The sequence below is a fragment of the Malus sylvestris genome, chromosome 1 (genome assembly GCF_916048215.2).
Source record: "Malus sylvestris chromosome 1, drMalSylv7.2, whole genome shotgun sequence".
Classification (NCBI taxonomy): Eukaryota; Viridiplantae; Streptophyta; class Magnoliopsida; order Rosales; family Rosaceae; genus Malus; species Malus sylvestris.
In genome coordinates, this window is record NC_062260.1 from 20,886,008 (window position 1) to 20,913,812 (window position 27,805).

The 27,805-nt window shown below is 39.1% G+C and overlaps 2 protein-coding genes across 28 annotated transcripts in view; one reads left to right on the top strand and one right to left on the bottom strand.

Annotated features, from left to right (window-relative positions):
* The window catches only part of LOC126600601 (uncharacterized), a 33,464-nt gene that overhangs the window by 334 nt on the left and 5,325 nt on the right, over positions 1-27,805 (top strand). The window contains exon 2 of one of the 2 annotated variants that reach the window (XM_050267293.1): positions 582-854. In XM_050267293.1, coding sequence (XP_050123250.1) covers positions 582-854 — 273 coding nt within the window. Of the gene's footprint in view, positions 1-581; positions 1,422-27,805 lie in introns of those variants that run through there. The other variant, XM_050267221.1, reaches the window with a different exon arrangement.
* LOC126597754 (chalcone--flavanone isomerase) overlaps positions 17,105-27,805 on the bottom strand; it is a 53,186-nt gene continuing 42,485 nt past the window's right edge. For 17 of the 26 annotated variants that reach the window (XM_050265575.1, XM_050265477.1, XM_050265516.1 and 14 more), the window contains 4 exons: positions 19,009-19,324; positions 18,752-18,910; positions 17,600-17,823; positions 17,105-17,518 (listed from right to left, as the gene is read on the bottom strand). In XM_050265575.1, the coding sequence (XP_050121532.1) occupies positions 17,306-17,518; positions 17,600-17,823; positions 18,752-18,910; positions 19,009-19,324 (912 nt within the window). In that variant the 3' untranslated portion in view covers positions 17,105-17,305. Of the gene's footprint in view, positions 17,519-17,599; positions 17,824-18,751; positions 18,911-19,008; positions 19,325-19,405; positions 19,630-20,144; positions 20,304-20,413; positions 20,699-27,805 lie in introns of those variants that run through there. The other 9 variants (XM_050264769.1, XM_050264675.1, XM_050265638.1 and 6 more) reach the window with 5 other exon arrangements.

The window sequence follows — 27,805 nt, forward strand, 5'->3', positions numbered from 1 at the left end:
TGCTGCATTTCTTTAAATTCAGTTGAAATTATTTACTTTACAATACAAGTTACAATACACAACATAGCAAGTTAGTTTCTTTTTTCTCTTAAACTAAGACTTTCACATAGACGTGAGTCAGGAAAGTTGATCACGTTAGTATGATGGTGCCTTTGCACGGAAGTTCGAATAGCATATTAGAATAATTTTGAATATCGTTTTGTCAGGTCCATAATTTCATAATATACATATTGGTTGCATCCCTGCTTTTCTATGCTGCATAGACTACTTGTATGCAGCGATTGAGACCGAAAATATATAGATGACTATTGCACCCAAATCTTTTATTTTCAAATGATCAATATGCATACATAGAATCAAAACAAATGATTACTGAGATTCGCCAGGAGGATAGATCTTAAATCGCAAAAGGAGGGTTCGAACTCACTGAAGTTTTAGTCTAGATTATAGTCTAACCACATTTCACACGAGTATTGAACATGTTGACTGTTGCAAAATGTTACCGCAACGATTGTGCACATTAAGTTTGACAAGAGAACATTCATCGCTCTAACATGTATAATGTATGTTTTAATAAAAAGGTTGCTGAGCACTATAAACAAGTGATTGGAACCGATGTGAGTGAATCCCAGCTGCAGCGTGCAATGCCACATCCACTTGTTCGATATGCCCACACGCCGTTAACCATGACAGACGACGAATTAATAGCCTTGATCGGGGGAGAAAGTTCAGTTGACTTGGTGACTGTGGCTCAAGCTGTGCACTGGTTCGACCTACCAAAATTCTACAGTCTTGTTTCGCGGCTTCTGAAGCCAGGAGGCGTGTTGGCGGTTTGGTGCTACAATCACATCGAAGTTTGTCCCGAATTTGATCCTATTGTGAAGCGACTTGAGGATACAAGCCTTCCCTATTATCATCGTAACATCCAGTACGTGTTTGATGGTTACAAGACGCTTCCTTTTCCTTTTCAGAGCGCTGGTTTCGGATGCGAGGGGAGTCCATTGGCTCTGGACATTCCAAAGAAGTTATCTTTCGAAGGGTTTTTGAAGATGGTACGGTCATGGTCTGCAGTTAATACAGCCAAAGAACAAGGGGTGGATTTGTTGCCCGAAAAGTTGGTTAAAGAGTTTGAGGTTGCTTGGGGCGGCACCAAATTAGTCAGGTCTGTCAGCTACAAGGCTTTTATGCTCGCCGGAAAAGTTAAGGTGTGATCTTGTTGGGAGGGTGTGCGGATCATTTCCTCATTTCCTCCTACAAACAAATATTACTTTGACGTTTTTATTGAAATTTCTTCTTGTGTTTCTTATGAGTCAATATATGTATCAGCTTGTGATTTGCATACTATAGTGTATATTTATAGACTTGTGAGAACTGACTCGAATCTCACTTCAGAAAATAAACACAAGAAATTATTTAGCTTTCGCACTCTACCTCTTTCCTCTTTCACCTATTTAATGTATGAAATTCGTCTCAACCATTGATGAGTTCAACTCTTTAAGTACATGCGACATATATCAACAGTTAATCATCATTTACGTGTGCAATTTTTCTTACCATAACATTTTGTTTTATAGTCTCTCTGACGTAGCATGAAGCTAAGGATTACAAGTGTAATCCCTGTAGAACCAAAATTTTCTGGAATCCACCAATTTGGAGAGAAATCCCAAAGGATGATTTGATTAATTGATGATTGATGATTACATTGAAGCATCCATTGACTTAAATAAATGGACTACAACTCCCTGAGAAAACTTAAATGGCTTAGGTAATTTAAACGAAAGCAAACGACATTAACCAGACATAAATCGAGGTTCGGTTTTTATTACATAATTTCAAATGCTGTTTTGGAAGCCTAAACGGTCTCGGATGGCTAAAACTCACCATGTTTCATTGCAAAGCTGTGAGTTGGAACCATGGCGTTGTTCCCTTCTCAAAAAGGTATCATGGCTCAATTCGGAGCTTGGACACCAAATCTGCAAATTTATGCTGCATCCCTTTGTCTTTAGTTAGTCTATTTCCTCTTCTATTTCCTCTTCAATTCACTCGATCATTTGTTCTATGTCACTCTCTCTTTGTTCTTAAAGAATTGGCAAAAACTTCAATGAATCATGCCTCTGCAACCCCAAAGGACAAAGCATCAAATTCTATTTACCCAGTGAGGGCTGCTTCCCTCTCCGATCTAGGTCAACAAAATCATAACTTTATCACCTAACGGTGGACCAAGTTTTGGAAAAGGTTGTATCAAGTTTTGTGATTTATACTTTTGACTAATAAATAATTTACATAGTAAACAATGGCATGCATTTGTTTAAGAGTTTCGCTTTCGTTAAGTCTTTGTCACATTTAATTGATGGACATTCTAATATATAAAGTTTGGGAAAAGACATGTTGCCTCTTATTATAATACTCGATGTAGATGTGGAAAATAAATATTTTGTTCTTCATGCAGGCTTACGTTTGGCCAAACATCTTGGGGTTAAACGAATTGATATCTTCAGTGACTTTCAATTGGTGGTTAACCAGGTCACCAACAACTTTGACGCTAAGGATAGCTCCATGACAACATATCTGGCACAAACACAATTGTTGTTCAAGCACTTCCACTACCAGATCACCCAAATTCCTCGAGCGGCAAACAGTCATGCAGATGCTTTGGCTTGCCTCGCCTCAGCGGTGGAAGACAAGATTGGGAGAAAAATTCAGGTCGAATTATTGGCAGCACCAAGCACCATGGCTACGGAAGTGTGCAACTTACAACAGGGGGATAGTTGGATTACCCTGATTTATAGATTCCTTGCTTATGGCACCCTTCCAAATGACAAAGTCCAAGCTAAGCAAATTTGATACAAGGCTACCCGTTACTTGATCATTAATGACCAACTTTACAAGCGGGGTTTTAACTTACCATACCTAAGATGCCTTATGCCCGCAGAGGCGGAAACTGTCATTCAGGAAATACATGAAGGAGTTTGCGGAGATCATGCTGGATCTCGATCCCTAGCACACAAGGTTTTTCACCAAGGATATAACTGGCCAACATTCCACCAAGATGCCATCAGAATATCCCGCTCATGTGATAAGTGTCAACGCTACGCAACTATTCCTCACTCCCCTCCCGAGCCGCTCACTCCTATGATTAGTCCTTGACCCTTGGCCCAATGGGGACTTGATTTGATTGGCCCAATGCCTGTAGGGAAGGGCAAAGTTCGTTATGCAATCGTTGCAGTTGACTCATGTGATAAGTGTCAACGCTACGCAACTATTCCTCACTCCCCTCCCGAGCCGCTCACTCCTATGATTAGCCCTTGACCCTTGGCCCAATGGGGACTTGATTTGATCGGCCCAATGCCTGTAGGGAAGGGCAAAGTTCGTTATGCAATCGTTGCAGTTGACTACTTCACAAAGTGGGCCGAAGTAGAACCCTTGGCAACCATTACTGAGGCAAAAATAGAAGACTTCGTATGGAAGAACATCCTTTGCAGATTCGGCATTCCCAATGCGATAGTCACTGACAACGAGCGACAGTTCGACAACAATAAGTTCATGATGTTCTGCTCTAAGTTTAACATCAACTTATGTTTTGCCTCCCCATCTCATCCCCAGTCTAATGGACAAGTTGAAGCTATTAACAAAATAATCAAGCGAACTTTGAAAACCAGCTTGGACAAGGTTAAAGGTTGTTGGCCAGAATTTGTACCCTAAGTTCTTTGGTTATACCGCACTTCGTATCGGACATCAACAGGAGAAACCCCATTTTCACTTGCCTTTGGTACAGAGGCAGTTATCCCAGTTGAGCTTGAGCAAGCAACGTTCCGAGTCCAGAACTATGTGTAAAGCGAAAATGACAAACAATTTACTCTCAACTTAGATCTAGTCGAGGAACAAAGAAACCAGGCTCACTTGAGGAATGTCGCCTACAAGCAGTGCATCTCCAATTACTATGACTCAAGGGTCAAACCTTGTTCTTTCAAAGTGGGGGACTGGGTATTGAACAAAAAATTACTCTGCGACAGAGTCCCGAGTGAAGGAACACTTAGTCCAAACTGGGATGAACCGTTTGAAGTTGTTGGCATCAGTTGCCCTGGCTCCTACAAGCTTAGAAGCTCCGATGGCAAGACCCTTGGCCATCCATGGAACACTGATCACTTGAAGTACTATTACAAGTAAACTCACATTGTACAAGTGTTAAGCTTCAGCCGTTCGGCATCCTATGTAACGAAGACTATTTGGCTTGAATTCAATAAAGAGGTGATTTAGACAAGTCGGACCTAATCCTCTTACATTCCTGGCAATGAAACACTTGGGTTCAAAGCTTTAACATAATGCTTCCAACATGAAACAAAGTCTAAGTATATGTTAACAAGACTATACAAATAAAGGAACAGCATCACAGTATATTCGTTCAATCATACATTCCAACACATTCATACATAAGCCAACTGTGCTTTGAAAGGGTTCAACATACTTTGTGTCATTCGACACTTGCTACAATGTGCCTAGACACCTTGCCCTTATTCTCACCAACCAGGTGATGAAATGTACAACCCGTACTCTCATTCATGCCATCAACCAGGTGATGAAATGTACAACCCGTACTCTCCTTCATGCCACCAACCAGGTGATGAAATGTGATGAAGGAACTCACATTCGTACCACCAACCAAGTGATGAAAGCAACTCACCATTCATTCCACCTACCAGAAGACGAGTGGTACAACTTGTACATGTGAACTCCTAGTATTCACAAATAATCAAAAACCCTCAAGCTTGACAACTCAACTAGGGGAGCACTTATGCCCAACAAGAGTTATAGTAACCAACAAAATCTTATTGCAAGCCAATAACAACTTCAGTGCATGGCATACGAAGATCAAGCTATTCAGCCCTCTTGCATCTGCTTCAGACATTTCTCATCTCTAACAATGCAAACACTACAACTTGTAGAAAGCTTCACACACTCTTGATCAAAACAGTGTGAAGCAAAGCCAATTTATGGTGCCAACAAGAGCTTCATCAAAGGAGTTCAACCACAATTCTTAAAAGTTTCATACACTCTTGATCAAGACAGTGTGAAGCAAAACCAATTTATGGTGCCAACAAGAGCTTCATCAATGGAGGGCAACCACAATTCTCAAAAGCTTCACACACTCTTGATCAAGACAGTTTGAAACAAAACCAATTTATGGTGCCAACAAGAGCTTCATCAAAGGAGTTCAACCACAATTCTCAAAAGCTTCACACACTCTTGATCAAGACAGTGTGAAGCAAAACCAATTTATGGTGCCAACAAGAGCTTCATCAATGGAGGGCAACCACAATTCTCAAAAACTTCACACATTCTTGATCAAGACAGTGTGAAGCAAAACCAATTTATGGTGCCAACAAAAGCTTCATCAAAGGAGTTCAACCACAATTCTCAAAAGATTCACACACTCTTGACCAAGATTGTGTGAAGCAAAACCAATTTATGGTGCCAACAAGAGCTTCATCAATGGAGGGCAACCACAAGTCTCAAAAGCTTCACACACTCTTAATCAAGACAATGTGAAGCAAAACCAATTTATGGTGCCAACAAAAGCTTCATCAATGGAGGGCAACTACAATTCTCAAACCTTTGAAGCAAATTCAAGACTGTTCGAAGCAAATTCAATTTATATGGTTCATCCAAACCTTCAACTACTACAAGGTGTGACTTGCATCACAATCTTTTGCTCAATAGTGTGGAAGCAAAATTTATATATGTTGTCTCTCCCACATTTTCAAATTTCTAGTTTCCCAAAAAAAAAAAAAAAATGGGAAATTTAACAAAGCTTCATCAATGGAGGACAACTACAAATTCTCAAAAGCTTCACACTATCTTGATCAAGATAGTGTGAAGCAAAATCAATTTGTGGTACACAACAAAGCTTCACCAACAAAAACTTCATCAATTGAGGACAACTACAAATTCTCAAAAACTTCACACTATCTTGATCAAGATAGTTTGAAGCAAAATCAATTCATGGTACCCAACAAAAGCTTCAACTCCAAAACTTCACCTACAAAGCTTCAACTCCAAAGTTTCACCTACAAAAGCTTCACCCACAATAGCTTCACCTACAAAAACTTAACCCATAAAAGTTTGACCAACAAAAGCTTCACCCATAAAAGCTTCACCAACAAAAGCTTCACCCACCACAAAAGCTTCACCTACCACAAACGCTTCACCAACAAAAGCTTCACCCACAAAAGCTTTCCCCACCACAAAAGCTTCCCCCACAAAAGTTTCCCCCAACACAAAAGCTTCCGCCACCACAAAAGCTTCACCCATAAAAGCTTCACCAATAAAAGTTTCACCTACCACAAAAGCTTCACCCACAAAAGATTCACCCACAAAAGATTCAACACAAAAGCTTCACCTACAAAAGTTTCACACTATCTTGATCAAGATAGTGTGAAGCAAAATCAATTCATGGTACCCAACAAAGCTTCAATCTCAAAGCTTCACCTATAAAGCTTAATATATATATTTTCGGAAATTCAAAAATAGAAAAATTCGAAAATTCAAAAATTCAAAAATTCAAAAAAAAAAAAAAAAAAAAAGCCTAGGCCTCATATTCTTTGGGCCTAACAACTTTCATAACAAATATATATGAATGAGGAGTTTTGGGCTACCACTTAGAAAGGAAAATGGTGAAGTTTTGTTACTTTGGAAACTTGGCTACTAGCAAGACACCTCATTCGTCAACTCCCTCGACTGGAGACTTGGGCGACTCCTACCATATGCTACTGCACCTTGATACTCGGAAGTCTCACGACTACTTAATGACTTGGATTTTTTCAAGTCTCCAAACGAGAAGTTTTCCTCACTCGGGAAATTAAGGGAGCACTACCTCAACCTACATGCTTCACTCACAAAGCTTCAACATACAAGCTTCAACAAAAGAAAAAATTCAAAGAACTTAGTGAAGAAGACCTTGGTGTATTTAACATAATATGTTGAAATGAAGCAAAGCTTGTTTATTGATATCTCCGATAAGTTACAAATATGTACATATACATGAATCAAAATAAACAAACAAGATAGAGCTTTCACAAAGGTTGCTTAGGAGAAGTCTCAGTAGTCAGCAGAGCCCCAGAAAGAGGAAGCACCAGATGGTGATTATTCGGAGCCTCAGTACTAGGCAAAACCCCAGAAGGAGGAGGCACCGAAAATTGATCATTTGAAGCTTCATTACGCGATACAGCCCTAGAAGACGAAGGCAACAAATGCCTTTAGAACAAACCCACAAACCTCTGATGATCAAGTAAAATCTGACCATCAGATTCTTGCAGATGGTCAAGCTTCCTCTTCATGTTTGTAGCATAGTCATGTGTGAGCCTGTGAAACTATTTATTCTCATGCTTGAGCCCTCTAATCTCATGTTTGAGACTTATCACTTCAGCCACCAATGATTCAACTTGGCGGGTTCAAGCAAATAGGCGTTGGGCGATATTAGACACAGAACTTGCACACTGAACACTGAGAGCCAGATAATCCTTAACTGTCAACTCATCAGACTGTTTGGAAAGTAGTCTGTTATCTTTGGGAGTGAGAAGGTTCCTGGCCACCACCGCAACGGTCATATCATTCTTCATCACAGAGTCCTTAATGGTAAGAGGACCAATAGAGAATAAGAAGGATGGGCGCCATATGTTGTCTTGAGAAGGCATGGCTGCCTCTTCACCAAAGTTCAAGTCAAAACGACGGTCAGATGGGCCAGACATTCTCAAAAATGATGAAGGAGAAATGAGGTGCAATAAATCTCTGAAGTAAGGGGAAAATTCCTACATGCAATAACTCTCTGAATGTATTTCTTGCACACAATTGGTGCCCTTATAAAAGAGAGGGCAACATGGTCGTTGGTTCAAAAATCGAAGAAGCACCACTCTCCGGATTTCGAAGAGGCACCACTTTCCACTCGCAACATCAGCTCCTTGGGTACCACAGATAACTTTGCAAAAGATCTCTGACAAAGTTTAGACACATAAATTTTGAAGGTCTAGCTACCTTACTATTACCCACAAGGGTAAAAGAACAGCACCACAGCTTGATAACTGGAAAGTCCCTATGTGTGTCAACCTTTGTGCTCCATGGCAAGGTAGACTGGCAAAAATGCACAACCTTTACTCACATTCAAGAAAACACTCCCAACAAGATTGCTTGCTCAAAAATCAAAGAGGCACCGCTATCTGAATCTCGAGAGTCAGACTCCCAACAAGATTACTTGCTCAAAAATCGAAGAGGCACCGCCCTCCGAATCTCGAGAGCCAGACTCTCAACAAGATTACTTTCTCAAAAATCGAAGAGGCACCGTTCTCGGAATCTCGATAGCCAGATCCCCGACAGGATTGCTTGTTCGAAAACCGAAGAGGCACCGCTCTCTGAACTTCGAGAGCCAGATTTCCTTGGATAAAGCTTGTCTGCAATCTTCACACGCAATATCAGTTTTCCAGGTACCACATACCACTTTTTCAAAGTGATCTGACAAAGTTAAAACACGTGAAACTTACAGCTCCTACTACATTGCTATGACAAAAAAGGGTAAAAGAATATCATTCCTACTTGTTGTTAGGGAGACTCCTGATGTGAAAAATAAGTTAACACACAAATTAAACCCTCTTGTTGACAATTGTAGTATATGTATAAGTAGGGATCGTTCTGGACCGGGGATTAGGAGGGCTTGCTAATAACCTCTCAGTTGACTCAAAAATATAAGAAGAAACTTAAAAACACAAAAGTAGGCTTTAAAACACTAAACTAGACTCAAAGAGTTCAAAACAAACTTAAGCACACTTTGATACAAGAAAATAAATGGGGGGTATTGGTTTTGGTTGTGATTGAGATAAAAAGTAAAACTAAATATATGGTTGATGGATTAGCTAGAGATCCATTCTTCACACATGACACACTTGTACATGAATTGATTTCCAATTGTTTTTCAATAGATTATGAAACTCAACACCCCAGATTAACCGTGATGCACTAATTAATCCTCAGATTTTCCTTGATTTATTGAATTGGATGAATGCATACGACAATCCAAATTATTCTCCAAAAGTCCTCTACATGAATGCATAATAGAGATACAATCAAAGATCATTACGTTCTATGAAAATCATAAGTGTTAACGAGGCATTCGTAACTATGAATGCATGATACGTTTGCCAAGAATTCAATTAACGCGATTGTGACTAGCAACCTTCACTACCAATGAATATAAACTTGTAACGATTAGGTGAAACTCATTTATATCCTAGCATCAAATTCATGCATGAAAACTAAATATGCATCCTTAATCAACATACAATAATTAGTTTTGAAGAAAGTAGTTAATTGAATTGCATTCACAACTTATTAAATCACAATTGGAAGAAATCAATTCATATCTCAAGCATGTTCATGGCTTCGAACTTCCCCCTAGCTAAGTAAGGTTTTAGTTCCTCATACTTGCAATTAAACAAAAACAATTGATATTAAACATAGAAAAACAAAGTAGAATACACCTAGAATGCTCCAACAACTCCAATGGAATGGCTAGCACAACTCCAAGCACTCCTCCTTCTTTGCAAGCAGCGGCACTAGAGGTTTTGAACGGTTTTGGGTGGTTTTTATGGTGTAGAATGGATGGGGAATGGTATGGAAATGTTTAGGGTTGATGGGTGGTGTGGCTAGGGGTGATTTTTTGGCTGAATTTGGAGAGAATGGTGGTGGAGAGGTGTGGCTAAGGCAAGGATAAAATCTGTTCTCCATTGATGAATATGGAAGGTGGTATTTATAGGCTTGAGAGAGGACCACTCCATATCCTTTGCATGTGCAGCTTGTGTGGGTGTGTGTTGGCATGTTTCCTCTTTACATTTACACACACATGCTTCATCATTTCAACCACAACACACACACATTTTCTGCCCTATTTTCCTTTACATTTACACACACATGCTTCATCATTTCAAGCACTAAACACCCACATTTTCAGCCCATGTTTCTCCTTTCCTTTGCATGTGTTGTGCCTTCTCTTCTAGCTGTGCATTTCCACTTGCTCTAAAGACAAATGAGTGTAATCATAACCCCATTTGCTGCTGAGTGTTGATGACAAAGCAAAACACAAAACAAGTGCCTTTTATTAGCCAAATCTGCTTAGCCCGTTTCTAAACCTTTCAGTGTTAAAATGCCCATAACTTCTTCTAGAAAAATGATATTAACAATCTGTAAATTGCTCCAGAAAATAGACATCCGTAGCTTTCCAAGCATATAAGGCTCATTCTCTCATTCATTCGGAGCTGTTCGTAACATGCTTCCAAAGTCAGCTAATCTGCACAGGCAGTTTTGACGAATTTGTTGGTTGTCCATGTTTCTCTTTTGCACATGCCTTTCTTGCTGTTTTCTTCTTTGCATGTGTGTGTTGTCATCTTTGTTTCTCCTTTGCATATGACATGTGCTGTCCATGTTTAGATCCCCTTTGCATTTACACACACATGTTTCATCATTTCAATCACAAAACACACACAATTCCTTCACCTTTGCCATGAGTTTTGTCTTCACTTTGCATGTGTTTTCTCCCTCTCTTGCCTTGAGTTTGCATGTGGGCTTCTTTGCATGTGTTTATCCTTGCAATTACACACACACACTTGCACACACAAAAGCCCAAAACGTCCATCCTCATGTCTCCATGTTTGCACCATCCAATCTTAGCCCAAAAATGCTCCAAAATGCTCCAAAATGCATCTTCTTGCATCCTTGGCCCATAGAACCTACAAACACACAAAAATGGCTTAAACTACTAACATAACTAAGAACTAAGAACATAAATGCACGAAAACAAACATACTAAGTCGCATAAATATGCTCCTATCAACTCCTATATATGTCGACCTTCATTCTCAACGGACAGGCAGACCTGCAAAAATGCTTAACCTTTCCTCATATCTGAGAGGGCACTCCCAACGAAGCCTCTCGAAATACTCAGCTTTCTTTCCCCCCGATAATACCTCTACAAACAAGCTACACCAGAGCAAGAATATCTCATATCATCAGTGTTAAAAGCAAGAGTATCCCATATCATGCTTTTTCCCTGTCTTTTCCTTTGGCCTTGTTCTTACCTGCAAGACAAGGAGAAAGAGAGCAATCAGTTAGCACTTGGAATCAAGCTTCTAGTCAGGAATTGACTGCTTAGAACCCCTTGCCTGATTACTTACCTGGCATTGCTCTCGAGTACTCATCTTCAACATTTTATGCTTCCAGAGAAGATACCACATCTGCTTGAGGAACAGATAGGGCAAGTGAGAAGGATACAAGGAAGCATGTGGAGACAAGCGTAACAAAACACGTGCCGATACATCCACTACTTTGTCAACAGCAAAAGTATCCCATATCATCAGGGTCGAACGTACTCTAGATTTGATGGACTTGTTTTGACCCTCAAATTCTTGAGTCGGCCTTATACTCTGGAGGAAACCAGAAAACCCTCCAGCCCAGTTCAAGAATAAGACTGTGGAAAGTTACTTCTTCAAAAGCAAAAGTATTTCATATCATATCTTCTCCATTTGCTTCTCCTTATCCTTGTTGCTGTTTATGACACAAGGCGAAGGAGAATAATCAACCGGAAGCCGAAGTTGAACCTCCGATCCAGGTTGCTTGCTTGGAAGTCTGATTGCTTACCTTGTCTGTTACCTCATTCGACAAATCTTCTAGCTCGGCAACTTGGGGGACTCCTACTATAGGGTTTGTATCACACTTGACTAAGCCCGAAACTACAAGTAAGCTTCAAGTGAAATTGATACATTACCTTGTGCATCTTTATCGGTTAAAGATACCACCCATGGATGGAGGAAAAGTACTTCCAGAGAAGATGCCACACCTACATATGAGACATATAAGGCAAGTGAAAGTGATACCACACTTCGGTACTTAGAAGTTTCGTGATTACTCAATGGCTTGGATCTTACAAGTCCCCAACTGAGGAGCTTCCCTCACTCGGGAACTTAGGGGAGCACTGTTTGTACCATACTTGAACAATCCCAAAACTACTGAGCACCGGTCAACGTTATACCGTCAAGGACCCAGAAGAGTTTTCCTCCAACCAGGAGGCCAATCACAGCGCGACACGTGTCGACATCAGAAGCCAATCATAGGGCGACACGTGTCAACATCAGAAGCTAATCACAACATGACACGTACAATGTCAGAATGAAACTAGAAACTCTCTTCTATAAATAGAGATCATTCTCTCACAATATTTCCTAATGTCATTTGTACTAAATCATTCACTTGTACTCACTAAAGGAGAGTTTGAACCTATGTACTTGTGTAAACTCTTCACAATTAATGAGAACTCTTCTACTCCGTGGACGTAGCCAATCTGGGTGAACCACGTACATCTTGTGTTTGCTTCCCTATCTCTAGCCATTTACATACTTATCCATACTAGTGATCGGAGCAATCTAGCGAAGGTCACAAACTTAACACTTTCTGTTGTACCAAAGTCCTTACTGATTTTGTGCATCAACAAATATTATATCATTATTTTTTACTATTAAATCCCATGTGCCGTATAAATTTGTAGTTCTAAGTCGTTAATTTATGTGGCCTTCATTATAAAAAATTCATATGAACTACATTTGACAGTTATTTATATAGACATGAACTATTGCCACTAGCGTTTAACTTTCATTAAGTGAAAAGATATGTTGCCCTATTATTATGACAATTGACGATAAATGTGAAAAGAAAATTACAAATAAAATCCTTTACGCGGACATTAATCCAACGTATATGGTTAGGCTATGCATATAAGAAACAAACAAATACAAGAAATTGAATTAATGTATGCATAAAAGCTTCCTTGTGTGCCACTGCCATGTGTGGGAGTGGAAGAGGGAGGAGAAGAACTCTTCGAATCGGGCTCTACTCTTGTGAACACTTCCATGGCACTCACTATTGGAGGTAGGGTGGACCCACTGGCCGACGCCATTGTCACATTAATTGTGGGACCCACAACGGTCACAGGATACAAGGTGATTACTTTGTATTCTACGAATTTAAGTGTTGCTGTAGACTTTATTTGACCGTTGATGTAGATGTCAATGATCCTGATGTCGTTTGGTTTGGGCAGGGTTGTCGTTTCGACGAAGTAGAGCACTATGTAAGCCAATTGTGGGGTCGAGTGGGGGAGATCAACGGTCAGGATGATTGGATCAGAAGGGTTCAGTGACTGAATGGAGTCGAGAAGCACCGGAATAGGAGGGTCGTTTTCTATTAAAAGGAGGGCAGTGGCAACGGTAGGGACTTGGAAGCAGTTTGGTGGGGTTGTTCCACGTGTCCATACTCGGTTGTGCCTTTCCTCACTCAATGGTCCTGCGTACCTGCATTGATTTAGCATTTTGTGTCCATTGTCAATCAAAATCCAACTCATTTCTCTAATAATCTAGGAGAGACTTTGGGTACGGAACCCCGTACAGTCGAATGTTAGAATTTATTGTTGATATATTATGAATCTCACATGAATTAACAATACACATACAAGATTTTGTATCTAATTTTTCATGTCGAAATTTAATGAGTATACAATTAGGTTAAGGGCATAAACAACTATATATAATTTAGGAAACCTTTAAATGAAGAAATTCCTATTTTTTTTTATAAAAATGGAAATTAGTTGTGGGATCGACACAACATCAAATTTTAACGATCTGAACCATTTATTTTTTAAGTTGTACGTCATAGATCATCATTCCAAAATATTAGCCAAATCGGAAATACTTAAGACATCTAATTGGGCTTAAAAAATAAACGAATACTTTGTTATATAAGAAACAATGAAATTTGATCTTAATATATATATATATATATTACCTACCTCTCAATGTTTATGTGAGACTCACTTTTACATGGTTAAGCTCTTATGCAACTTTTGAGAACTCATATGAATTTAAATTTTTTCGAGTAGTGTGAGATTCTAATAGCACTTTGTGTTACATATAATTCGCCCTATTTCTCATGTCAATGTTCATTCCGACACAATGCAACATACGAAATTCAGTAGTCACATATGTTGTGTGATAAAGATGCAGAGAATAAAAATGGTAAATTGACACCAAAGAATTTGAGAGGGGAATACCTTACTTCATTGCCACCAAGATTAACCCGAGATATTAGATCATAAGCGTAACTGGTCTCCATCTTAGGGTACAATGGACCTGTAAGAACATATATTGGAACAGCTTCTATTGAAGATACAAAGGGAACCATTCCCTTCTCAACCTGCACAACACACACATTGAGAGATCCTGACCCTTGATTCACATACATCGCTTCATGGTACAATGGCCCTTCCGCCGTTGATGCTTTGACCGTTGACCACTTTTGGCCGTTGATACGAAGATCAAACGGCGGAGGGCGGGAGAGACCATCAGAGTCTCCGTAGTAGAAGCTCGCCCTGATCAAGTACCGCTGAGTAGGTGCATTGTAAGGCAAAACATAACAATTTTGCTGGTTTTGGTTAGGGAATGATCGGAGGGTGTTCATTTCTTCAAGTGGTTGCTTTTGTGGAACTTGCTTGTTGATGCCTGCCTTGGTGTAGTCATTGTCTGTGACCCATTGGAGTAAGTTTTTATCCCAGCTTGTAGCATTGCTACCGCAGTCAATGTTCAGCCATCCGATTGTAACTGCGATTTTAAAAATAATAATCAAGAGCAAGTTTGATGTACGCAGTCATTCGCAATCTAAACTATCGATCAGGTGAATTTGTACTCAAATGAATATATATGAACAAGAATTGAGAGTTTAGTAACATAATGAGATGACGAAAGAAATAAAAATTATGTGGTGCAAGTTATACGTACTCTGAGACGAAGTGCGGAATAAATGGAAGGCTAGAAGAAGCGCCGGTACCCATAAATTTGTATTCATAGAGAGTGGCTTGAGTTTTAGAATTGAGAATGAATTTCAGTGAGGGATGTTTGGTTTGTGAGGTTAGATTTGATTTGGTTATGTGACTTATGTCAATGAAAATACCCTCCCCTGAATATACACACACACACTGCTGTGACAAATATATACATACATGTAGCAGTGGCACTATTTCTTGAATTTATCTCTGTTTCGTTAAGAAATATCGAAACCAACATTGTAAACTTCAAACTTTTGATCTAAATACAAATATTTTATAATTACCAATGGGTTTCTATAGAAATTTAGTAAAAGAAGGACTAGCTGGTAGCCTAACCACATCAGTTTCATTCTTCTAGGGGTCGGGAAGACTCACAAGGGCATTTTAGACTCTCGTGGCAATCATCGTGTGATCGAACCCAAAACATATCATATATAAAATGGGCCGATAATTCGTTAAACCTACCCAAAAAAAGTCAAAGACGTCTGACATGTATTTTTACCACCTGCAAAAGTAGGGATAAGAACACTTTAAATATTTGCAAGAATACAAGGTAATTGTAGTATAGTCGACTCTAGCAAGATCGTTTTCCTCAGGGATTAAATGAATAATTTGTATCAAATCAAATCTTAATTAATTACTTAAAACAAGGGTTTGGAATAAAGGTGATTTGTGATTTCAAATAATGAAAAGGTAATTAAATTGTAAAAACCTAGGGTTCCGCCGTCATCTTAACAATCTTGAGTTCTTCCAATTACTTATGAATTACACATGCATATTTTGAAGGTTAGGTCTTCCTAATATATGCCTACTTGGACCCCCAACATAGAGCGTATATCAAACATGCAACCCGTCTGTGATATTCAGATCAAATCTAAACATGCATGACTCATTAAGCTTTGTGAAACCTTTTGAAAAACCATACAACCCTTAAAACGTGGTATTTATCCTAAGTGAACTTGCACATATTAATCAAAAGAAGCCTTCGTCAATTTCAATGACCGACCTCCAATCAAAATTGCATCACATTACTTTTCTAAAGATCATAATGGTAGCTAAGCATTAAGACAAATAGATTGTTTAAACTGGTGTTTAATAATTCAAACCTGCATGCATAATATCATAAGCAAATTAAAAAGAAACTACATATTCTTGCTAAGGCTCGTGGCCTCACCATAGCAAATGGAATTTAGTTACCAGCAATCATACAACGAAATATTATTAAAAACAAGGATAGAAAACACCTTGAAAATAAACTTGAATCCAAAAGCTCTCTAAAGTGTACGTTTTTTTCCTCTCCCCTATCTTCTCTAAAAAAATCCTAATGGTTAAAAAGCCTTATTTATACTACTAGAAAATAAAACCCTACCTAGAAAAGGTCTTAGAATAAAACTAGAAAACCAAATAAATTAAAATAAATTAGGAAACATAATCTTAAATTGACTAGTAAAATTCGCCCAAACTCTACATAGTATCAAAACAGCCACGTTTTTGGAACTTCAGGGCTCCAAAACAGGCCCAAAACAGCTAGAATTAGAGCTTGAGATGTCCGAACATAATTGTATAAGGCCTCGAACCCAAAAGACACCATATTGGATGCCAAAAAGCCCAAAGATGCCCAAAACGTCACTTTGACAACACTGCACGTTGCTCATTTATTTCATCACCATAAATAAACCGCTTGGTATAAAATTATGAAACTTTGATATGATCAATTCAACAGACTCACGAACATCCTCCAATTGGAATCACTCTAAAATTCATCTGTTTGATCACTTTTTGCTCCAGAGGAAGTCGAATGTTCTGCATTAAGAATATAAATCAAAGTATCAATATTCTACTAAGAATATTGGACCAAAATAACCAATAAATTAATACTAAGAATATGGTAAAATATATAGTATAATATAGAAGTAAAAATATGGGTTAGGGGCCTTAGGCATTTAACTAGAGCAATGTGTCAGCCCCTTAGCATTCAAGTTTGAAACTCTTTCTTTTTAAATTTGAGTAGTTTATACTTTCTGTTTGACAAGACGAAATATATTATGAAGTACTCGATTTTATGGGAAGAGGGAATCGAACTTGGGTGCAAATGGTTAGACCCTCCCAACTGGTTGACACAAAGCCAGAGATTTGGTCCAAAATTTGGGGTTTGGTTGGGTTCAAAAGCAATGTTACAGGCATATCAGATTAGACATATTTACCAATCGACATCTATATTTGTTGATTTGAATTAAACATATAACAAAACAACACTAATATTTCTCATAAAACATGATCATTTTTCTTTAAATTAAATAAGACATAGCACTTTCCTATAGCTTCATAGATTGTATGTAAATAATTCACTAAACATAGAACAGGAATCCCTCTCAAGTTTTATTTCTCCTCTCTCAGTTTTCATGCCTCCGCCCTTTCATTTCCGGCTTCAACACCATTAGATTCCTTGCACCCATTCAACAATTCGGATAACCTCGTGGCCAAACTTTGCTTTGCTGCAGGAGAAACACCGTGCTTTCCAACGATCGACTCTAGAACTGCCTCGGAAAGTAGTTTGTTTTCTATCACCACGTTTGCAGCTTCAGGTACGGATGCATCTCTAGAGAAGCTAATCTGTGGCGAAAGCGAGAGAGAATGATGTCAAAAATCCGATGTAAACTACAGAACTAACCATCCAAAAGTAGGATTACTAACCGTTAGTGATCCTTTGGGAGATTGTGTGAAAAGAATGGAGGCGCCGGGTGGGAAATTTTGATCTTTGAAAACCTCAAGGAACATTTCAATGGCTTTGCCTTCCGCATCCGTGTAAATTCCGACTAACTTCCAAAAGGCAGTGCAATTCTCCGAAACTTTCTCAGAGTATTGCTGGCCTGTCAGTGGCAGTATCGTTGTCACTTGAATGAATTTCTCAAATGGACCTACAAAAGGATAGCAAAGATCATAATCCGCGCTACAAAACCTCAGTCATATCTTTAGTAACTGTTTCTTATGCCTCAAGTAATCATCATAACCAGAACATAGCACTACATCTTGAGAGAATCATTCATTCTAATTGGCTAGTCAGGACTAAATTACCACCATAAGCACACATAAATTTACAAATTAGAATACAACTTGAAAAATTTACAACATTCATCGACCGCGACAGATGTATATCGGCCCCTGAGAGAACGGCGGGCTGTAGGATTGCCTCAATTTGGCATGACTAACGATCATTCTAAAACGGCTCCACCTTAAGATGCAAGGCATGAGTAACATCTACACTTTCAACAGCATCAACGAGATCACAAATCAATTTACCAAAAGATACAGAAGGCATCCATTTGAAGATTAATATGATTATATTTTGAATCTGACCGTTCAACCGGACTATGATAAATAGAAGGGAAGATACATATGAAACCAACTTATCTTTAACAAGTCATCCACTTGTATGAACCTTTTTTAATGTGAAAATGTACTTATGAAAAGGTACGGATAAAGGGTCGAACATATATAAGTTAGATAAAATTGTTAAATAAAGAGTCGAACGTATGTATTCATAGGGTCGAACATCAATGAATTTTACTCCAAAAGAAGTCAGAGAAAAAAAAAGTGAAGAGTAAAAAGTTAATTTAAACTCTAAATTTGACTTGTTTCATCTCTAATACACTGAAAAAAATTAGTTACGTATATGAATAATTTTTCCTTCTATCTGGTAAGTTTAGCTAAAATTGGGTTCACCATAGCATGCAATTTTATTTCTTTGCTAATTATAACACGACAAGGGAACAAATTTGCATTGGTAACTGGAATTTACTGTCAAAATTCAAACAGTTGTTAAAACAGCAAAGAAATCCGTGGTACCTGTAACGATGTCCCTGAAGAACTCAACGGACTCCGTCAACTCCTTGGCTGTCTTACCCTTCCACTTAACGGCGAGCTGAGGCACTGCGTTATCCTCCAAGTACACTCCGATTGCCGTGAACTTCACGAAGTTCCCCTGAATCTCCAGCCCCCTCACCCCTGCGCATGTTAGGAAGCAAAGTACCGTCAATCAAAACTAAAAGCAACAAACAATCATAATTACGGATATAAGAGCCGGACGTGCGAAGTTTACAAACCTGCGCCGCCGAGGAACAGAGTGTTGGGGGAGCCCGGAGGTTTGACGGACGGTGGAAACGCAGTCGTTTCGACCTGAAGTCCGGCGAGCGACGGTGGTGGAGCTATTTGACAATCTTTCTCATTTCCAGCTTTGGCATCATTAGATTCATTACACCCGTTCAACAATTCGGATAACCTTCCGGCCAAACTTTGCTTTGCTGCAGGGGAAACACCGTGCTTTCCAACGATCGACTCTAGAACTGCATCGGAAAGTAGTTTGTTTTCTATCACCGTGTTTGCAGCTTCAGGTACGGATGCATCTCTAGAGAAGCTAATCTGTGGCGAAAGCGAGTGGGAAAGATGTAAAAAATCTGATGTAAACTACAGAACTAACCATCCAAAAGTAGGATTACTAACCATTAGTGATCCTTTGGGAGATTGCGTGAAAAGAATGGAGGCGCCGGGTGGGAAGTTTTGATCTTTGAAGACCTCAAGGAACTTTTCAATGGCTTTGCCTTCTGCATCAGTGTAAATTCCGATTGATTTCCAAAAGGCAACGCAATTCTCCGAAACTTTGTGAGAGTATTGCTGGCCTGTCAGTGGCAGTATCGTTGTCACTTGAATGAATTTCTCAAACGGACCTACAAAAGGATAGCGAGGATCATAAACTGCACTACAAAACCTCAGTCATATCTTTAGTAACTGATTCTTATGCCTCAAGTAATCACCATAACCAGAAGATAGCACTACATTTTGAGAGATTCATTCATTCATTCTAATTACCACCATAACCATAAGCATACAAAAATTTAAAAATGAGAGTATAACTCAAGAAATCTACGACATTTGTTGAACGTTACAGATCTATATCGGCGACTGAGAGAACGGCTGGCTATAGGATTGCCTAGGTTTGGTATGACTACCGATCATTCTAAAAGGGCTCCGCCCGAAGATGCAGGGCATGAATAATATGTACACTTTCAACAGCATCAACAGGAGCTCAAATCAATTTACCAAAAATTACAGAAGGCATCCATTTGAAGGTTGATATGATTATGTTTTGAAACCTGACCGTACAACCGGATTACGACAAATAGAACACGACAATGTAACAAAATTCAACCCGTCGTTAAAACAGCGAAGAAATCCGTGTTACCTGTAACGATGTCCCTGAAGAACTCAACGGACTCCGTCAACTCCTCGGCCGTCTTACCCTTCCACTTAACGGCGAGCTGAGGCACGACGTTATCCTCCAAGTACACTCCGATCGCCGTGAACTTCACGAAGTTCCCCTGAATCTCCAGCCCCCTCACCCCTGCGCACGTTAGCAACCAAAATACCGTCAAGCGGAAGCAAAAGCAAGCAACAAACATTCAAACAATCAGAATCGCGGATGTAAGCGCCGGAGATGCGAAGTTTACAAACCTGCGCCGCCGAGGAACAGAGTGTTGGAGGAGCCCGGAGGTTTGACGGACGGTGGAAACGCAGTCGTCTCGACCTGGAGTCCGGCGACCGATGGCGTTGGAGCCATCTGACAATTTTGTTGTTATTGTGTAGAGAGAGAGATGGGGTCTGCTTTAGGAAACGGTGGGTTTAAATAGAGATGGAAAGTGGACGGGAGAGGGTTTGATGAGTAAGAAGAGGCAGTTGGGTGGGAGCCTTAAAAAGGTGCCGGCGGCTCAAGGGAAGTCCGGGTTTGATGAGTAAGAAGAGGCAGTTGGATGAGTAAAAGATTCAATTTTAAGTAAGCAACGAACTTTTCTAAGTTAGCTGGTGATGGGTCCATCTTGGGTGATGTGAAAGGGTACGGTGGCAGCTACTACTTTAAGGGTCATCAAATAGTTTTAATTATGAAAACAACGATTTAATTTTGGGGGATGTGAAAGAGGTTAGGTGGACAGCGGACCTTTACATATATGTATTTACTGTTTAGCTTTTTGTTTTTAATTAGTGTGCTTAAAAAATAAAATTAACAACTAAAATTAAAAATCTTAACAAATTCATAATAAATATGTATGAACTAATACTAAACTAGAAAACTTACAGAAATTCTGAAATTGCTGTTGATGGCCTTCGCTGGCTTGGGTGGCATGATAAAGTTGAATTTGATTGAATTTGATTGAAAGTAGACTAATGAAAAGCAATTAGGTATATTATATTTAGGAGTAGGATTATCTTCCCTCTTTTTTTTCCTCTCCTTTCCTCCTCTCATATTTGAATAGTCACGATTAAACCATGTCAACATCTTATATTAATTTTTTATAGTAAAAGAAAGACAAAATAAGAGAATGAAAGAGAAGGGGATTGAAAGGGATGGAAAGAGGAGGTGAGAGAATCATATTCCTTTGAAAGTAGACTAATGAAAAGCCATGGGCTTTTATTAAATTTCAAATTGTTTGACTTTTTAATAAAAGATGGTGAGTGCTATCACATGAAGGCTCTCATGTGGGTTTTTAATTTTTTTTTTTAATGACTTGGATCACAATGACGTAGTTTTGGTCAAGTCGTTTAAAATAAAAAAACCTTTCTTCTTCCTCCTTCAGTTTTGCACAGCGCAGCAGCAACCACTGCTCAGACTTGGGTGGTCCTAAGAGGTCTTCGCAGCCATTTATCCAAGCTTCTGGGTGGTCACGAGGCCACCCTGGTCCCGAGACCATCCTGGTCCCTTAGTAAATCTGCCTCTGCACATGATATAGTAAATTTAATTAATTCATATAATATATAAGAAGCCAATTTGTAGCAAAAGTGAGCAGGAAAGATGTCAAAATCCGATGCAAACTCCAAAACTAACCATTTAAAATTAGGATTACTAACCGTCAGTGATCCCTTGGGGGATTGCGTGAAAAGAATGGAGGCACCGGGCAGGAAATTTTGATCGTTGAAGACCTCAAGGAACTTTTCAATGGCCTTTTCTTTTGCATCAGTGTAAATTCCGACTAATTTTGATTGTTGTCACTTGAATGAATTTCTCAAACGAACCTACAAAAGGATAGCGAAGATCATAAACCGTGCTACAAAACTTTAGTCATATCTTTAGTAACTGTTTATTATGCCTCAAGTAATCACCACAACTAGAAGATAGCACTACATTTTGAGAGATTCATTCATTCTAATTGGCTGGTCAGGACTAAATTACCACCATAACCATAAGCATACATAAAATTAAAAATGAGAGTATAACTCAAGAAATCTACGACATTTGTTGAATGTTAGAGCAAGTCCACTGGAGGACTTTTTGCCCAGCATCCAGCCGAAAAAATAGGCCAGAACCCAGTGAATTTGCTCCAGCCGACCCAATTGACTGGCACCCAGCCCATGCCAGTCTCTAGCCCAGCCCATTTTTGACTGACCAAGGGACTGGCCTGTTTGTTTTTTTGCACTGGCGCGTGGCCTTCACGCTCGCGTGGGCGCAAGTAGGAGACAACCGGGGCTCGGCGACGTGGCCCACTTGCAGTCGTTGGATTTCCAACAGCTAGTTATTCTAGACCGTTGGATTTTCAACGGTAAAAAAAAAATGAATTTCACTTTTAAACTGGACCGTCCGATCACAGATCAACGGCCCACATTTTCCCCCCAATGAATTAAGAATTCACTTTTAAAAAATACATAAACTTTTTAATAAATTTTAGATATTATTATTATTATTATTATTTTATTTTTTATAAATTCAGAAATTAAAAATAAAATTATTATTTTATAATTAAAAAAAATAATATTTTAATAAAATGGACTAGGCTATTTTTTGTTAGGGGTGGAGATGTTTTGGCCTATTACTGTTCAATGGAGTCTATTATTGTTCACTTGAGTGGATAAATGCGCTAGGTGCTGGCACAAAGTCCTTAGGGGTGAATTTGCTCTTACAGATCTATATTGGCAACTGAGAAAAGGGCGGGCTATAGGATTGCCTAGGTTTGGCATGACTACCGATCATTCTAAAACGAGGAGCTCAAATCAATTTACCAAAAATTACGGAAGGCATACGTGTTACCTGTAACAATGTCCCTGAAGAACTCAACGGACTCCGTCAACTCCTCTGCCGTCTTACCCTTCCACTTAACGGCGAGCAGAGGTACGACGTTATCCTCCAAGTATAGTCCAATCGCCGTGAACTTCACGAAGTTCCCCTGAATCTCCAACCCTCTCACCCCTGTGCACTTTAGCAACCAAAATACAGTCAAGCGGAAGCAAAAGCAAGCAACAAGCATTCAAACAATCAGAATCGCAAAAAATATGTATGAACTAACACTGTAACACAATCTTCGACAAAAAAGAAAAATACAATGTAATAGAATTCAAGTAATATCAGAAAATCCTAGCGAATGAACAATAAATATGTATGAACTAAGACTAAAATAGATATGAAAAAATCCTAAGAAATTAACAATGGATAAGGCTGAACTTTGTTTAAAACCCGTTAGTGTGTGATTGTTTGGCTTTTTATAAAAAACCCTTACCAAAAACCATTATCAAAGACCCTTACATATATGTATTCACTGTTCAACCTTTTGTTTTTAATTAGTGTTCTTAAAAAATAAAATAAAAAACTAAAACTAAAAATCCTAACAGATTAACAATAAATATGTATGAACTAACACTAAGAATAAGTATGAACTAACATTAAACTAGAAAACTTACAGAAATTCTGAAATTGTTGTTGATGGCCTTCGCTGGCTTGGGTGGCGTGAGGAATAGGCAATTAGGTATATTATATTTGATAAAGTTGAATTTGATTGAAAGCAGACTAATGAAAAGCCATGGGCTTTTATTAAATTTCAAATTGTTTGACTTTTTAATAAAAGATGGTGAGTGCTATCAAGTGGGTTTTAAATTTTTTTAATAACTTGGCTCAAAACAACGTCGTTTTGGTCAAGTCATTAAAAAAAAAAAACCTTTCTTCTTCCTCCTTCAGTTTTGCACAGCGCAGCAACCATGGCTGCTGCTCTTCTCTACCTTTGCCCAGACTTGGGTGGTCCTAGGAGGTTCTCACAGCCATTTATCTTAGCTTCTCTTTGGTCCCGAGACCACTTTGGTCCCTTAGTAAATCCGCATCTGCACCTTATATAGTAAATTTAATTAATTCATATAATAGATAAGAAATTTACCTAAATCCGTCTAGGCGGCCTAGGTGCACCCGCCTAGATCCCGCCTAGCCGACTAGGCGCCAGCCCATCGCCCAACCAGCGCCTAGCGTTTTTTAGAACCTTGGTTTACATGTCAATAATGTTATAATCCAACGTGTCAATAATGTTACAATCCAACGTGTTATATTTCATCTAATTTTATATTTCATGTAATTTGGTTTGATGCTGCTAATCTTTCTGTTGTTGAAGGATTTAGATTGTGTAACAATTGATTAGTTTGCAGGAGAATCAAGGGGAATTTATCAAATATAGCCAAAATTTAGCCTTTAATTTCAAATATGTCAATTTTTATAAATATTTTCAAATATATCTAAAATCTCACTTAAATAGACACAAATACTCTCAAATTTAAAAACCAAATAAACAAAAGAACCAAAACCCTATTAGGTGAAAAATTAGAGAATTTGACGGCAAAACCCTAGGCGTAAGAAATGGTGGAGACATGTGCATAAGAGAGTGAAGGCATCGGTTAGTAGGAAATGGTGGAGACTTGTGTAGCTGTAAACAACGGTGAGTGTAGATGGTTAATTTTCTTGCATATTTTCTTGTCTATGTTTTTTCTTTGCTTTTGTTGTTCTTCCTTTGATTAAATATTTATTGAAGAATGAATTGTCAATCCTTGTTTACGTTTTCTCTTTGCCAGATGTTGTACCACAACACTTGCAGGTAAATTTTTGGATTTTGCACTTGTTTGTGTTTGCTTTAGATTTGCGGTGGACCTCATGGAGTAAATCATAGCTCTTCTTGTGTATTACGGTGTTTATGAATTTTGTTAGTGCAAGTTGAGCAAGATCAACCAGTTTTTCATGCCGTATTTACAAACAAAATCAATCACCTTCATAGTCCTCAATTCATGAGTCAGCAACACTTTGATTGTAGCACTAGAAGTCTTTTAGTCAATAACTAATTATTCAAAGAAATTGAGGGTATTTGTGTCTATTTAAGTGGAATTCTGGATATATTTGAAAGTTTTTATAAAAACTGTCATTTATGAAATTGAGGGTCAATTTTCGGCTATATTCGATAAATTCTCATAATCAAGTGACACAAAGAAGGATCGAAACAAGCGGGGTGGTGGAGAAAAAGGATTGTTCACTCTTGATGCTTGGTTCTAAGGTCATCTCCAACCGAAGGGTCCAGAGGGCCAGACGCCCGAAAATTGTCTCCAACCGAGGGCTAGGCCAGAGAGGTCGTGGAATTTGAAAGGGATCCACGGAATCTGAAAGGGTTGGAGGGCTGGCTACGGCTGGCCAGAAAATTGATTAATCTTGTCGATTATAACCGACAGTAATACATTTATATTAAATACAATAAATGTATTCTTGTCAGTTATAACCGACAGGAATTCTTAAAAAGAATTTTGAATCCAACGGCTAGCTAGCGCTAGTTACCAATGGATTTAAGTTTTTTTTTATTTTTTTTGGTTTTTTGGGTCTTTTGGTGAAACACCCCAACCCCATTTTATTTAAAAATTGTTTTAAAGCCTTAATTGGTGAGCCCGTGGGGCCCACCTTGTTTTATTTTTTTTGTGTTTCCCGGTCTCTCTCTCTCCTATCCCAGTTCTCTTTCTTCCTCTTCTTCTTCCTTTTCCCGTATACCCCTCTTAACTCTCTCTCTCCCTCTCTATCACCGTGAACACCCACCACCAGAATCACCTGCAGCTACTCTACTCGAGAACATCATCATCATCAAGCACTGCTCTAGTCTCTCTTCCATCGCAGCGAGATTGGTGAAAGCAGAGAAAAGGAACCTCCGGCGAGCACCGCCCCTTTCGAGGCCATTTCCGGCCAAACCACGGCGAGTTGGCCGGCGTGTAAGGTATCAATCTCTTCGTCTCGTCGAGAACTACAACGTTCCTTTTTGTTTCACTCGATTTAGTTGAGTATTGAAGAAGTTATACTCATTTGAATCTTACCCAGTTTCCGGCGACCTCAGTGGCTTTCGAGGCATTTTACGGCCAAACCATGGCGAGTTGGACGTCGTGTGAGGTATCATTCTCTTCGTCTCTTCAAGGGATACAACTTTCGTTTTTGTCTCGCTTGATTTCGTTGAGTAGTGACCAAGTTATAGCCGTTTAAATTTGGGTGGGTTTCCGGCCGAATCTCCGGCCTTCTTCTTCGGCAAACCAGGCCTCTCAGGCCCTTTAGAAAACCCCACGGGCCTTAAGCCCGTTATATCTTAGCCCAAAACCCCAGCCCGCATCCTTTTTGTTTTTGTTTATTTGTTTTTAAAAACCCAAAGGCCTTGGGCCGGTTTTTGGTTAAGGGGCTCTAAGCCCAGCCCTTTAATAAGGCCTTAGGGCTGGCCTCTATGTGTGTGTGTGTTGTGTGGGCTGTGCACTGCATGTGCAGCCCGTGTGTGTGTGTGTGTGTGTTTGGGGTTTAAGCCCAAACCACATTTCTTCACCCTAAACCCTTTTAACCCAAAAACCTTAGAAAACCCAAAACCCAATATATCATAATCCTATTTAACCTAAACCCTAATCCGGATTTCAAGCCTAAACCCCGATAGACCTAATTTGACCATTGACCCTCGGTCAACGTTGACTTTAGGGTTGACTTTTCGGGTTTTCGTCCGGGACCCTTCTTAGGGTAATTCGACGTTCTGAATCCGTTTCCAATGTCTGTTTTCCCAAATTCAATTGCTATTATATAGTTTTTTTTATTGGAATCTTTATGTGTTTAGGGGCAATTATTATGACGTTTCCGTCTTCGTTAGTGGCGCAACTTTTGGCAACTAAGTACTGTGAGTGGACCCCTTCTAAAATTACATGATTTTATAGTAAATGCATAAATAACTAGCATGCCTACAAATTTATGAATTGATTTATGTTAAACCTGTTTATGAAATTTATTGATTTCGTCTCGTGTTTTGGTGAGGAAATAAATTGTTAGCCTAGTTTGTGCTATATTTTAATATATCGTATTTTCTATAAAAACCATGAACTGGTAGACTATCCGATGGATGACGATAGGATGCTAGAACATGTTTTAGAAACCCCTCTTTATAGTATAGACGATAGATGACTTTATACTATGAAGTGGTTATTTATGAGAGGTGTAAATATTTGTGCGTACCTAGTAGACACTATGCCGCCTGGGGCGAGGATCTGATGTTGGCATGTAGGCTGGGAGAAATAATCCCTAGCGAAAGGCTGAGGGACACGGAGACAGGCATTGGGCTGGGAGGGAGTTATCTCTGGCTACGGGCACAGAGACTGAGGTGCAGGCATTGGGCCGGGAGTTATATTTATTCGGTGATCTTTCTAGCAGCACACCGCGTTTACGAGACGATTTATGATACGTTTATTGTTTTGATTTCCGCGATGCGTTTCCGCGATATGACTTTTGAGATATTTGGCATGCTAGGATTTTTATTAAATCCATCACTTACTATGCTAGTAGTTTTCACTATTTAAACTTTGGGGGTTAGTATGTTGATAACTGTTTTATTATTATTGTATATATAAACTTGGTCCACTCACCTTTGTTTTGCGCCCTCATTCAGGTCATAGAAACGAGGACTACAACTTGACGTACGAGGCATTCCCCTACCAATAGCACTCTATCACCCACTTGTGTGATATCTTGTAATGCTCTTTCTTTTTTTGTAAATCTTGGTTTAGTTTGTGTCTGGTTCATTCTAGACACTTCCTTGAACTCTGTTAATTACTCTT